The 15,697-nt window shown below is 39.9% G+C and overlaps 1 protein-coding gene across 1 annotated transcript; it reads left to right on the forward strand.

Moving 5' to 3' along the window:
- Positions 1-858: 858 nt before the first annotated feature.
- On the forward strand, positions 859-14,834 carry LOC116986208 (serine/threonine-protein kinase 35-like). The gene is made up of 2 exons (XM_033041510.1): positions 859-2,340; positions 10,785-14,834. The coding sequence occupies exon 1, from the start codon at positions 1,190-1,192 to the stop codon at positions 2,306-2,308; it is 1,119 nt and encodes a 372-aa protein (XP_032897401.1). The 5' UTR covers positions 859-1,189; the 3' UTR covers positions 2,309-2,340; positions 10,785-14,834.
- The last annotated feature ends 863 nt before the right edge of the window (positions 14,835-15,697 follow it).

A 15,697-nucleotide genomic window follows, 5' to 3' on the forward strand; every position in this document is an offset into this window, starting at 1 on the left:
TATATAAAAACTTTTTTGGTATTATGGGTTTTTACAGGGTGCTATGTTTACATATATGAATATATATATATTGGCATATATTGATATTGAGTATATATATATATATCTCAATAACTTTGATATGTATGAAGGAACTGCAGATGCTGGTTTAAACAAGACAGACTCAGCCTATCCCGCTGAGTTACTCCAACATTTAGTGTCTATGTCTTTTATATTGAGTATATATAAACATAAAAGTTCAGTACACACTGTGAGGGATAAGATGATTAAACTATATACACACACTGACCATTTTTTGTTGTTTATTATGTATTTACACTGAACTTTTTTTGCTGTTTATTATGGGTTTTACAGAGCACTGTGTTTGCATACCTGTTGTGCTGCTGCAAGTAAGAATGTCACTGTTCTGTTTCGGGACATATGACAATAAAACACTCTTGACTCAGACGACCCCCCCTACCCCCTACCCTAAGTTTCCAGTCTATGGGATGCAAAGTCCAGGCTATGTGTTCAAGAAGGAACTGCAGATGCTGGAAAATCGAAGGTACACAAAAATGCTGGAGAAACTCAGCGGGTGCAACAGCATATGTGTTTACATGACCCGTGAAGCCGCTGCAAGTAAGAATTAATTGCATCGCTGCGTTGTTGGTACACAGGACAAGTTCTTTAGTAACTTGTCAGTTTCTTGGTTGAACTAAATTAAGGCGCATGTTGCAATCAAAAGCAAAGACTGCTCCTCTAGTATCTTTGGTAGAGAGAGCAGAGCTTGTGCAGGGGGGGGAGAGGCCTTGTGCTTGGGCCCGCCCGCCGGTTCAAAGGGCCGTTCGGGATAGGCGGCGGGCGGCAGGAAAGGGCGGGGAGAGTCAGGAGAAGGAGGGCGGGGAGGGAGAGAGGGAGAGAGGCCGAGCTGCCGGCAATGAATGAGAGCAGAGCAGGCAGAGGCTCACTGAGTGCCGTGTCCAGCCCGTCCTGACCTCACCACTGTGTGTGTGTGTGGAGGGATTTAATCTCCTCAGTCTCTCCCCGGCCATGAGGAGCGGCGGATGAGGCGCCGCCGGAGGTGGAGGAGCGCTGGCCCCGGCCGCCGAGGCCTGTCTCCCCGGCAACGCCGCCTGCCTGCCCGGGCCTCCTCTCCCTCTGCCCTCAGTGATGTGGAGCCTGAGCGTCTCCCCTCAGCGACGCGCCCGCCATGGATCCCCGCGACGCCCCGAGAGGTACAAACCTTGAGGAGGAGAAGAAGAAGAAGAAGGTGAGGAAGAAGTCGAGTGTCCCCGATGAGGAGGAGGCCGCCATCACCACCCCCACCAGTAGGCCCGTGTGGGAGCCCAAGTACAGCCTGGTGCAGGAGGTGGGCCGCGGCAGCTACGGCGTGGTGTACGAGGCCCTGGTGAGGAGAAGCGGCGCCCGGGTGGCCATCAAGAAGATCCGCTGCGACGCCCCGGAGAACGTGGAGCTCGCCCTGTCCGAGTTCTGGGCCCTGACCAGCCTCAAGCGGCAACACGAGAATGTCATCCAGTTCGAGGAGTGCGTCCTGCAGCGCAACGGCATGGCGCAGAAGATGAGCCACGGCAACAAGCGCTCCGAGTTCTACCTGCGGCTGGTGGAGACGTCGCTGAAGGGCGAGCGCATCCTGGGCGCCGCCGGCGAGCCCTGCTACCTCTGGTTCGTCATGGAGTTCTGCAACGGCGGAGACCTCAACCACTACGTGTTGTCCCGCCGTCCCAACAAGGCCGTCAACACCAGCTTCATGCTGCAGCTGACCAGCGCCATCGCCTTCCTGCACAAGAACCACATCGTCCACCGGGACCTCAAGCCCGACAACATCCTCATCTCCGAGAAGGCCGGCGTCCCCGTCCTCAAAGTGGCCGACTTCGGCCTCAGTAAAGTCTGCGGCGGGGCGGCCACCAACAAGAACATGAACGTCAACAAGTGCTGGCTGTCCTCGGCCTGTGGCTCTGATTTCTACATGGCTCCAGAGGTCTGGGAAGGACACTACACGGCCAAAGCTGACATCTTTGCTCTGGGCATCATCATCTGGGCCATGATTGAACGTATAACCTTCATTGACGCCGAGACTAAGAAAGAACTGCTAGGGACCTATGTCAGGCAGGGCAGTGAGATTGTCCCAGTCGGGGAAGCATTGCTAGAAAACCCAAAGATGGAACTACATATCCCGCAGAAAAGGAGAACGTTCATGTCTGAAGGGATCAGGCAACTAATTAAAGACATGTTGGCTGCTAATCCACAGGATCGCCCGGACGCCTTTGAGTTAGAAACTAGGATGGACCAGGTTACTTGTGCTGCATAAATTATCTATTGTGCAAGGGAAACTTGTAAAAGGTATAGTTAAGCAAATTATTAACTGAGGGTTTTTTGGTGAACGTAATTGTATTCACCAGTCTTTTGCTTTATCGGGAGTGTCTGGTTGCTTCCTGTTTGCAAATCCCCACTTCCTTATTTACATCAAGTTTTCAATATGGAGTTGCATTCAATACTCACTAGTACCGTTTAAACAAAATATATAATAGTAACATCTAATTTCTTTATCTCTTCTAGGAAAAAGTATTTTGCAGATATTAAGTTATCTTACTCCTAAAACAAGCAATGTTGATTAAGGTCACTGGTTAAAAAAAAATGCATACACAAAATGTATGTTAATATGAAAATCTTGATATTTCCATACTTCCTCTTCGTGCATGCTCATGACTTGAGGAGCAATGCTAGAGGCATAGAAAAGAGCTTGGGCAGGAACAGCAGAGTTGACTTCAGAAAATAAATTGCAGGAAAGTTTGCCATAGTTACTCAAGGCAATTCTGAATGGTTGGACTTTGTACTTGGTCTTAATTGGGCATGTGCAGTCCTATCGTTGCTTCCAACTTAAAAAAAAAAGAAAATACATTTGGTATTATTTAAATTGTCCACTTTACTAAAAATTGCAGCGTGGTTCAGTAGTATTCACATGGACTGATACCGCTGTGAATCAAACCTATGAACAAAAGGGTGAGAAACACCTTGGTCAAGAAATATTTATATTAGTTGATATCTGTTTGTTTGAATTGTTGTACTGATAGTTTTATCTGTGCTAAACTCTTATTTTAAAGTTTAGTAAACTTTGAAAACTTTTCCCTTCCTGAGTTAAAATCCTCCAGTCTATTTGCATAACTTTAATTTTCTGAATCTCTCAGCTGTCTTAGTTTCCCACAAAAAACAGCAACTGTTAAAAACACTTGGGCAGCATCTGCCAAATGAGAGAGAGTTAACCTTTTGGGGCATAAGATGCTTCATGAGAACTTCATCTGTGCAAAGAAGTTAGTTCCAGGCCACAGGGAGGGTTTATTTTTACAATGTTACTCTTAAGTTCAAATGAAGCTTCTGAAACACCGCCTTGTAATTTACCTACATTTGTTACAGCATTCCAAAAGTTCTCCTAAACCATCTTTAGTTTCTGTACCTAGCTCATACTGCTCACCTTATCTTGTGCCATTAATCCTTTTTATCACTTCTTTTGCTGCCTGCCACAGAATCATTGTTTCACTTTTTAATCTCTTCCAAATTTGCCAATTTTAAATCTTGTTTAATTTTTAATTTGTTTATTGCAAAGTCAATGACCTGAAACATTACCTTATCTCTCCTCGTAGATGCTGCCTGATCTGCTGTTAACAGTTTTGGCTGTTTGTATTTCAGATCTCTGCTATTTACAGCATTTTACTGTTGTCTAACTTCTACCTTTGCTGACGCAATGGACATTAACCCAAAATGCGAAATTGGAATGATTTTTTCCCCTTCTCGACAGATACTGCCGAATTGGTTATGTATGTGCAGAATTTCTTCTTATCCTGTTCCCCCTGCGCCCTGATTTCCACCCCTCATTTTACACGTTGCTTCAAGCCAGTCATTTGTTTAGGCGGGGAAGATTACGGTTTGGTGAATTAAATCCAGAGCAAGTTTAAATTGTATTAAATGTTGCAAAATTGTATCTTTCGAGTTGTTAAACTGAAGTTCCCTGTGTAAACCAATTGATCATGCACCCAGTGTTGAATACTTTAATTTGGGTTCAGGACAGATTTCTTTTCAGAGTATCTGTTCCAAGTGGATTTGTACAGAAGTAAAATTTTATTAGAACAAGCTCACTGGCTTGTTAAATATTTGCACACAAGCGAGAAATATATTGGTGCACCGTTTAAAAAAAATTTTTATACCACTTTTATCCCCTATAAAAATATATTATCTTGGGCGGCGCACCGCTTTGGGAAACTGGCTCAAACCCCTGCCCCATGGAATTGGTTTATTATTGTCACTTGTACTGAGATACAGAGAAAAACTTTGATTTGTATACTATCCAGGCAAATCATACCATACAAGAGTACATCAGGTAGTGCAAAAGAGAAAATAGACCACAAAAAGTAGTCTTGCAACTGCAATGAAAGTGCTGATTTAAACAAAAAGTGGAACTGCAACAAGGTAGATTGAGAATTCATCTCTAGCACATGAGAAATTCTAATAATGTGAGGGATAATACTAGGGACAAAGTTGTTTTTGAATCTGGTGGTGCATGCTTTCAAGATTTTGTATCTTTCTGCCTGATGGGAGAGAGAGAAGAGGGAATGACCAAGGAGTGAATGGTCCCTGATTATGTTGGCTGCTTTCCTGAGGCAGTGTGAAGTGTATGGTGAGGGTCTGGTTTGTGTGAAGGACTGAGCTGTGTTCACAACTCTGTAGAAATTGATAAGACACATTTGAGATATGCCAAATTTTCTTAGTCTTCTGAGGAAGTAGAGGTGTCGGTGTGCTTTCTTGGCCATATCGTTAATTTGGTGGATCAAGAAAAATTGTTGGTAATATTTACACTGAGCAATTTGAAGTTCTTGATACACCACCACCATTGATACAGACTGGGGTATGTACTCCACCCCTGTGGAGTAACGATGTACTTTCTTGCAGTGGAAGCCTTCTCTTTCTCTATCGGGAGTATAGATTGTATTCCACCTTCTAGCAATGCTGTAGTGCTGAATTGACCATGGCTTGAGGAGTGTAGTTCGTCTGTGGGCTGGCGTTGAACAAGCTGGGGCAAATTGTGCCATTGCTCAGCACTAAGGCGACAGTTTCAGGGCTGTGCACTGACTGGCACAGTGAGAGTGGTCAATTGTTGCTTACTGGCAGCATCTGCTCCATCTTATTGACAGACGTGGTCTCTTTGATCATGTTCTATTGGAGGTGATGGAAGTTGCTACTGCCCTTTCTCAGGCAAGTTTATTACAATTTAGAATTCTATCAGCTGGGTAGAGCCGTGCAAACAGAGGGGGGAGAGAAGTGCTTCCATTGCATCGTATAGGATCAAAGTAATCTGAAAATGAGTGGTACTGCCACCATTAGAATCCAACAGCCTTTTAAGCACTAAATACATGCATGATTTGTCTCGACTCGCTCCCCAGCAGCCCTCCTGGGCAAACTTTTCCAGGGGCAGTTCATTACTGGATTTGTGTAGTGGTGCATGGACCGGGGATCACACCGTTTCCCCCGCAAAGCCCATTCCAATGGTGATTCCATTTGTGCTCTCGTTCCTGAAAATTCAGCTACCAGATCACATTCCTTTTTTTAATAAAGAAAATTGTGCTTTGTTATGAAATTTGAAGTAGATTATTCTCTCCAATAAACCTCGATGTATAAACAAATACGATCTATTGTTTGTGAAGGGGACGTGTGGGAATCAATATATACATTTTATAATTTTGTTTTAGACTCCTGAATCATTTAGGCCTTTGAATACGGCTTGTGAATTTATTCCAGGGTATTTAATCTGGTGGATGTGCGAAGATTTCCTTTTCTTGCGGGAAATTTAATTTTAGTTTTCAGTTTCACTTTGCCTTTTGCACTATGACTTTTGCTTTCATTATCATTAATGGCAGTTGGACAATTTTCTGTAGACCATATAGCTTAACGTTAAATTACACAACTAAGCAGTTCAATAAGCAACTTCTGGGAAAATAATTCAGGTGATTGGGTGTATGCTTGTCTTGAAAATTTGACCTAGCATAAAGTTGATGATTGCTACAGAGCCTTTAGTTATGATCAAAACTAGAATGACAAAGAATTATCTTGAATACATTTGAACGTTAAATAGTTGTTTCAAACTTATTTGGAACAAGTTAAAGGTTGATAAAAATGCTGGAGAAAGTCAGCGGGTGAGGCAGCATCTATGGAGCGAAGGAATAGGTGACGTTTCGGGTCCAGGCCCTTCTTCAGACTCATTTACAGGAACGGGTTAATATCTGACTCCATTAGATATGGTCTCTTTGACTTCCTTAGGTCTAGTGCACTCAAAATGTTCATGTTTTCTGCATTTATGATTATATTTACTACATTTCGACCCACCATTTTGATTGGCATGTGAGCTTGGTAGTTTGCATTCAGAGAGTCTGTCTAATGTACTAAAACCTCCCAGGGCACATCAGATAAGATTAATTAAATTAAAGTTGACACAGCCAGATGAACAGATTTACTTTTTGGTAGTGTTTGTATTATTTCCTGGAGGCAAGTGAGATTGAAATATACAACCAAACTGAACCAATCTTTTAGAGGAATTAATATTAGTACTTTCCTTTTCAATCTGGATAAAACTAGATGGTGATATAATTATCTAGATGGCAATTTGGCATACTGCTTGGGAGCTGTGCCAATCATGCATGAAACCTGTTCCTTTTTAGGATCTTGCAACTTGCTGTTGAGTGTTCATTTTATTGGACATGTGCATGCATATGTTGTTCATTTCTTAGTTCTGAACTTTATGCTGCAGAGAAATCTGGCCCTTCTGCTTTGCCATTCATCAAAATCATAGCTAATCTACTTTGACTTTTTCTAGCAGTGTTCTAATGGTGCTTGATTTCCTTAGAATCCAGCGATCTAGGGATATCTTTGGAATGAACACAATTGAGCCAAAGTTTCAGCACCCTCAGAAATTTCTCCTGTCTCACGCCTTAATTTTTAAACGTATTATTAAAGTGAAATTTCAAAGACAAAATACTTCCACTTTGTTTACTAATTTGCAGCGTTACAATTATCAGCAAGGTATAATCTGCTGCACGTTCTGTCATTATTTTCCTATCATAAATGCTAGAGAGTTTCGATAAGCCTTCGATAACTGCGTGAAGTCCAGCAATGGAGCAAGCTCCCACACTTGCTGTTATAGAGCTGTCAGTATTAGGCTTAACTGCATTTTTAGATATCACAGATTTTCTGCTGTTTAAATTAATTTTGAAGGGCTGGCTTTTACGGTAAAGATCTGTCCCACTCTTTGAACACAGCACATTGTGCCTTGACTACCTTTTTTAATTGAAGGGGCCTAAATTACCTATTAACTTGTGTTGGGTGATATTTTTCTTTCCATCCCAACACTTCCCCTCGAGCAAGGCACCAAATGTAATCAAATTACTAGTTTGATTGAATTTTATTCTACTATTTCTAGAAGATTTCTGACTACTTCAGTTAGCCCGTTTTCTCTTGTAACCTAGATCTTTTTTTTAAATCTGTAAAAGAATATATTGGCAATTCCTGGTACTTCACAGACTAAAAGTGCTGGAGTAAATCAGTGGGTCAGGCAGCATCTCTGGAGAAAAAGAATGGGTGGCGTTTTGGGTCGTGACCGTTTTTCAGACTGTCCCCACCCGAAATATCACACATCCTTTTTCACCAGAGATGCCATCTGACCTGCTGAGTTACTCCAGCACTATGTGTATATCTTCGGTAGAAACCAGCATCTGCAGTTCTGTGTTTCTACGTTTTTGCATATCACCAGTTATTTTATTTTAGTTTACTTTTGCTAGTTATCTATCTAAATACAGCTGCTTAAACTCTGTATGCATCTATTCACTTTATTTTCGCAAGCACAAGTTTGTAAGCATTTTCAGCGAATTGAAGTATAAGCTGTTTTTGGTAATTTCATAAGTATACAAGACAAACCTAACATACGTGAATATTTTCTGTTAAGAACTTGAGTTATTTTAGCAGGGAAACTCGCATTAAAACAGCAATGCCCAAATATGATCCAAGAATTTGTATCAGCTATCTATGTACGTGATACAAAGCATTTCATAAGGTGCCAGCAGATGATATTTGTGCCAACATTTTCTTGGTGTGAAGATGGCAAATTGCTATTTTATGATCGGAACTTTGAGAATTGTTCTTGTCAATCATTGGATATTCTTATAACGTACCTTTGGAATTCAAAGTACAATACGTCTTGTGCTGGTGATTGCATTAAATCTTTTTTATAAATATTTTTTGCACAAACTGCTCCACAAAAATCAAACTAATCTCATAGTGCTTAAATGGTAAATAGAACATTTTGCTTTCGAAGAGTCATGTAACTTTACAAGCATTAAAAAACCTAAAAAAACCTGAATTTTAAAATCTGAGGATCATGGTCCCTTGTGGCATCGTCATGGTTTAGTCTCCACTTAGGTTCCGATCCATTTTTATTTTTAACCCTCAACCCTTGATAAAGAAATGTGAAATGCAGTATTGCACAAAGTGTCCAAGTTCATTGGTACTTGGGGTAGTTTGTCCACGAGCAGGACAAAAATGGGGCAATAGCTGCTCTGGTGTTTTGAAATCTGAGAACCTTTTGTGTGCATTGCCAAAGCGTAATAGGTTGCACAGCTTGTTATTCCAGCAGTGACTGCCCTCCTTTTCTATATTCCATAATTATTAACATGGCAGAACACTTCAATAACTCACAATTCTGCCTGCTGAACTTTTGGAACATTTGTGATGTCTTATTTCTCTTTTGTTTTCCTATTATGCACTATTTAGCATTGGAGCAAATGTTTGCTGTGACCACCTCCTGTTATGTTAGGTACATAAATTGTTTTCAATTACGGTCTTTATAATTCCCTAGAGGGGCCTTGTTTTCTCATAAAGTCAAATTAACTTGATGTAATTTTCATCTGTGAGGCAACCCTGTACTTTACATGGGGGAATGTGCTACCTCCACGAACCCACTTTATCAGTCAGTAGAACCGTGGCTAATTTTGCATTTGTATAAAATCAGAAGTTGGTGTAATCTGACACATCAGTTGAATTCTGGTTTGATCTACCATTTCTATGTTTTTGGCTTGCTGTTAAAAAAGAATGATTTGGAGGTTTGGGATACTCTTACTTATTAATTACCCTTTTTCTTTATCCAGTTGAGTGTGATGTGGTGATAAGTGGAAATATTTTGCAATGTAGGTAAATTTACTGAAAGGTTCATTGGAATAACATCTGTACATCAAGATTCAACTGTGTAAATAAACTCATCAATTGAGGTTATGGCTACTCATGGACAAATATTATAGTTTGCATATGAAGTAAAATGAGCTTGATTTTTTTTTTCTCCTTTGTTTTGTCCCTTCATTGATACTGCTCCTTCTAAAAGACTGGCTAATCCAAGTCTTTAGTTTAGAGATACAGCATGGAACCAGGCCCTTCAGCCCACTGAGTCCATGCCGGCCATACACTAGTTCTATGGAGGCCAATGGAGGCAATTAATGGAGGCCAATTAACCTACACACCTGCACGTCTTTGAAGTGGGATCTGAAACAGGAGCACCCAGCGAAAACACACGCAGTCACAGGGAGAATGTACACAGTCCGTACAGACAGCACCCATAGTCAGGATCAGCAGGTCTCTGGTGCTGTGCCACCATGCCGCTCTTCTCTTTGTGTTTGTTGACTTTTCCCATGTAACTCATTTTGTCCGAGTATATTGTTCACCTTCAGCACTGGCTGCTGCCCTGTTCACCATTTTGACTTGCAATTTCCTAGCTGATCCTTTGATTTGCTAATGCCAGTACTATAGGTGAACAATTCATGACATTGTGGGCATGCAAATATCTGATTATAAATGTGCATGGTTGGAATTGCTCTAGCTTTTTACAGGCCCATATCAATGATTGTTCCAAAGTTCTCTTACCATAAAGGATTTTTGGGTAGATTTATTTCAATGTTCTGTATATTAAAAGCATATACAGCTCAAATAATCAATATTGACATAAGAGGATAGATTTTCCCAAGTCCAATCTCAAGATGCAGATTACCATGGTAATGCAATGAATTGTAAAATTTGAACTGCATGTATATGAAGATGAAGACAAGTTTGATTACTTACCCTCTTTAAACTATTAATTTAAGCAAAGGGTAGCTTCCTTTTCAATAACATATTTTGGCTTCACCTATTTTTCAATATTTAATCTGCCTTGGCAATTCAGTGCGTTTGGGAATAGACCCAGGAATATTTCCCCAGCTGATGCCTTTGCTTGGACCTAATTTCCTACCATGGAAGGAACCGTTGGTGTTCTATTGTTCCATTTTCATAACGTCAAAACCGATTGTTTATTCTTTGTATTTATTATGTCAAGCTTTAAATTAATAATAACTTCCTGGTCTGGAACATTAGCTTATCCTTACATATTTGACGTTGGGTAATCATCCACTTGCCTAGTGTGGGGAAGAGTTATTGGTGATTGTATCGTTGAGTTGTATTCGGAGTTGTCTTTGGGTTTACATCTGTGTTGTCTGTATTAAGAACCACTTTGTGTTCTCGGGCAAACAAATGCAGTGGTAGGAGAATATTCTAAAATCTCTAGAAGCAAAAATAAGTGGGTATAATGACACCAGCAAAGGATCTGGATTGGGATCCCTCCAAAACTAGGTTATTCGGCAACCAACATTTAGAAAGCTCTTTGTGATTTGTATTTGAAAGCAACTTGGACAATACCCAATCTAATTTTGTGAACTTTTTTTTTTCAGGCTGATTAAATTGGAACACAAGCCTATTCCCGAGCGGATTGAACTTTTCAAAAATTGAGCTCTACAGCTACCTTTATTGTGCAAAGATTGGAGACGCTACATTTAGAGCTTCAGTGCTAGCTGATGTGTGGACAGGGAAAGCTATGCAATTAAATTGCTGGGATTATGTGGGGGGGTTTTTTGGGGGGGGGGGCTGTGGTGAGATGTGGGTGGGAGGACATTTTGGGGATGTGGGGTAGATGTTGACTGCGTAAGTAAACGTGTATTTACACTATTTGATTGTACCTTCACTTTATATGATTAAATGGTGTCCTTGAAGATTTAATTGGGTGAATTGAATTCTTAAAAGTTGTATGACCCTTGTGCTTGTACCTTTTTATGTTTTATTTTGTGAAGCTATGTGATTGACAAGAATGACAGCAGCTGCACGAGTCTTCCAGTGTGATTTTAAATGAGCGCTATGTGACAAGAGTGCCTTAAATTATTTTAGATTTAATTGATGCTAAATTGAATCTGAGGAACATATGGATATAAGTAGTTTTATTTTATTCTGTTAATGTATTGAGAGCTAGCTCAGATGGCCTGGGTAGAAGTAACTGTTTAGCTGAAAATTGATTCGAGGTTTGCTCAGTGATAAATGCAGTAGGCCCATTGAATGTAAAATTGAATAAACGCAACAGTTTGGAAACAGAAGGTAAACACTTAGCATCTCACTCCAGCCTTGCTCCATCATCCTCCCCGTCCCCAATCCTTTGCAAGAAATGGGAACTGAAGCTGGTTTAAATAAAATTAGGCATTTGGAACCTGGGGTTGAGAAGAGGATTAAGGAAATAAAACTCTGTGACCACAACTTAAAACCAGCTAATCTTACTAATTGCTACAATGATTACTGTGGAAAATGGAAAATAATGTGTACATTTTTTTGATGCATGTCGACTTTAGTGCCAAAGATGGACACACAATGCTGGAGTAACCCTGCGGATCAGGCAGCATCTCGTCAGAAGAAGGGTCTTGACCTGAAACGTCACCTATTCCCTTTTCCCCAGAGATGCTGCCTGACCCACAGAGTTACTCCGGCATTTGGTGTCTATCTTCAGTGTAAATCAGCATCTGCTGTTCCTTCCTACTCTACTATAGTGCCACTGATATATACTGGTGCAATCTCAATCCAGTGCAGATTTGACCCAGTTTTCAGCAGTCCTAATTTTCCTCCAGTTCGTCCACAGACAATTGGTGTGCTCGCCTCTGCATCCTGAATAAGGTGTGTTAGCCTCTGCATCAGGAATGGAGTTTGGTACCATTATCAATAATTGTGCAATAAGTGACCTGAAGTTCTTGATGCTGAGACTGCATATCAAAGTATGCACAGTCTCTTTGTACAAACCCTTGAACCATTCTTTAATGTAAAAAGAGTACCCTTGTGTTAACTGGTAGTTATTATATATTTGTTTTGCCACCAGCGTGAAGGCATAGTATGGAGGCAGGCTCTCCAAAGCAATCTGAAGGATTCCCAGCACTAAAGTTCCTATTAGAATGAAAGCAGAGAATTATCGACCAGGATACGTAGGTGTCCGAAGCTCACATCAGCTGATGATTCAGTCTAATGTATTTCCGCTGAAGTTCGGTGATCACTTTCTAACTTAATTCCCCACTTTAATATCAGAACCAGTTAGTTCTTTCAAATGTCAGTTGGACAATCAGAATCATTGTATCGAAACACTGAACATTTTATGAATTTAATATTGCAATGTGAAAGGCATTTCTAAAAGTTTAAGCTTTGAGTACTGGATGCTAGATGAGGTGACCTTGACATATTTGGGAAAACATTTTTTAATTCAAGTTTGCATAACACTGCCGCATTTATATGATCTTAATGGGTGGCTTTTCCAACTGGCATATACTGGGTCATCGTTTTGAACTATTTAAGGTCAATTGTAAGGTTTGTTGTCCTTAAATAATTTATAAATATTTGCCTTTTCTGAGAAAGTAGCCATTCCCTATTTCTACACTAAATTTGTGGTTTGCATCTGTAACCAAAGCACTATAATGTGTCACTTCACTACTGAACATCTGAGACATGTTTCAAACGTTTGCCATGAGTTGCAAATAAGTTTTGGAACAAAATTGCCAAGGTGAGGGTTTACCTTATTTCCATAGGTTAAAAAAAGAATTTTAATTTTTCATACATTTATCCTAATGGATCAGAGAGATATCAAGGTCGGCTTTAGGTATTGCTTACACGTGGAGTTTTTCTCCTAAGTTTAGGGATTCGGGATTTAACTTAATGTGCTCATCACTGCAAGTTCGTCATTGACGCACATTTTAGATGAGATTGTTATTTTTTTCTGGAAATTTTGGCACTGTTAACATCATATTATATAACCGCACCTTTTTAAATATTTCATTGGCTAATCCCATTAATGGAGAATGCAAGGGTATAATTTGAATATTTATAATTTGAGAAACAGGTGAAACTAGTAAAAATTGGTTAATCATTTGTCATAATTGGGATTGTTGGCCTATAAATTGTGTCTAGAACCTGTGTTAATATGTGTGCAGATGATTATCCCTGCACCAAATGATGGTGATCTGTAGTGACAGGCTTCCTGATGTTTGTCCTTCCTCTCCCCCACCCACCCCCCCCCCCCCCACCCCCCCAGTCTAGGCAGGTGAAATGAGTACTCTGTATTTGCTGATATGTGGGAAATTATAATTTGCAATAGTTTTTCATTTCATTCCCAGAGCAGTATTTTATGCTGAATGTACTTTAGCTATCTATGTAATATTTTGTTATGTTTTTAGTGTTTGAACTTGGAAAGGTTTATTCAGCAATCACCAGAGCTGCAAAATATTATACTCCTAGATTATTTGTAGAGTTCAAGACATATTTAACACCCAAGATTCTTAATTAAAAAAAGACTTGCAAAACCACCGCAAAATATGTTTTTACGTTTTTCTAAAGCCTAGAATATTCAAAACCTTTGGATTTTTAAGGTGAGTTAATATAGTTCTAAACTTGCTTGTGTTTACAGGTTCAATTACACCATTAGAATGTCAGAACGAGCCAAATTTCAAACTAATCGGATGCTAAATTAGCAAAACACAATGTGAACGAGGGGTATTGGAATTAAACCACTGCTGCTCTTGCTACTTAGAAGACCAATTACCGAAGTTTCTTCCCAACATGCTTTCATTACAGGGTGATTGACCATTAGACATCAAATCTATAGTTTTGCCTTTTACCATGCAAATTAAATGTCCTTGTAGTTTTAACATATGGTTTTGAAGATGCCTAGTAAGGCAAGAGGCTTTGGTATTGAAAGGAAGTTTGCACTTGCGTATTGAGACCAAACCTAAACCGAAGATCTTCACCTTTGCAATGCTTATTGATCAATGAATGAAGATTTAATAGCTTGATGTATTGTCTGCTGTCCTTTGCCATTTAGCTTATGTCACTGCATGGACTCGTTACAACAAATCTTTGTTTTGCAATCTCAGCACACAAAGACACAAAAACGTGTCTGTTTTATAGATGAGCTGCTTGGGAACGTGACTCTGGAAATAATGGGAGGAAAGAAAATGAGGAAACAGATTCTGTGAGCATTTTATACAGGGACAGTGCTGGTTGTGACAGCATTTGGGGCATGTTTACTGAAGCGTTTTATGTGGTTTACAGAAGGATTTGTTCCAAGAGAATCCTTGTTTGTTTCTACCTCGTATTCACGGTGTCACCCAAGTCTTGCTGGATGATGTAACACTGCTTATTCCGAGTATGGTTGATTTTTGCAAATAGATTAAATTGTCTCCAAAATCTTTATACTTCTATGCAATTTTTTTGTATTCTGATTTGAAACACTGTATTACCGCAATCTCTTGGTGTTGGTCCCTCTGCATGGACCACAAACATTGTGGACCAATATTGAGCATTGTTTGAGTTTTTATTTGTATTTAACATGATTTGTAGTTTGGACTGGAGCCATTTGAATCTTCAAATGTTGTGTCTTGGGAATAAATTTTGTTATTTCAGCAATAAAGGGTTTTAAAATGTCATCTTGAGCAGATTGTTTTAATTTGAGTTTAATTTCTTCCAATGCGAACTTCAAATAATTAAAATATATCCTCCTTTGAGATTATTTGAGCATCACACAGGATGGTGGGTACATGGAACAAGGTGCCAGAGGAAGTAGTTGAGATGAGTACTACAACAGCATTTAAAAGACACTTGGACGGTACATGGATGGGAAAGGATTAGAGGGATATGGGCCAAATGTCCACTGTTGGGGCTCTTGTACATGGGGCATCTTAGTCAACATGGGCAAGTTGGGCCGAAGGGCCTGGTACCATGCTGTATAACTGACTCTAAGCAACATCTAGTTATTCACTCTCCATGTTAGTAAGCATTTTGGTGCACATGGTCTACAATTTAGGCTTGTAGGCAAGATGACTTTTGGATTAGTTGCCATATGTTGACTATAGCCATCCACCTGATTTTCAAAATCCCTTTTTGTTCAGAAGTTTGTTACTATTCTGCAAAAAATGTTTTTTCAGTGTGGTTTCAACAGCAGTTCACCAGCAATCCTTACATTTGTTTAGTGTATGACCAAATTTCATTTATTAGCCGATGTTTTTACATAGTAGTTCAGAAACAAATACATACAAGAAATTTGCTGTCACTACCTTCATCAGCAAAATTAGAAATTGTCATATGACTTTAAATAAATTTCAATTTATATAGCGCTGCTTCTGTCCAAATGATGTCAGAGCTTTTCAATATAAGAAGGTAAAATCTAGTTGTCACAAATGTGGCAAGAGCAGTAAACTGGAGACAACTGCAGGTGTTGCTTCCCAAAAAAAATAATCAAAAGTGCTGGCAGCACCTCTGGAGGGCATAGGTGATGTTACGTATAGGGTTA

The sequence above is a fragment of the Amblyraja radiata genome, chromosome 23 (genome assembly GCF_010909765.2).
Source record: "Amblyraja radiata isolate CabotCenter1 chromosome 23, sAmbRad1.1.pri, whole genome shotgun sequence".
Taxonomy (NCBI): Eukaryota; Metazoa; Chordata; class Chondrichthyes; order Rajiformes; family Rajidae; genus Amblyraja; species Amblyraja radiata.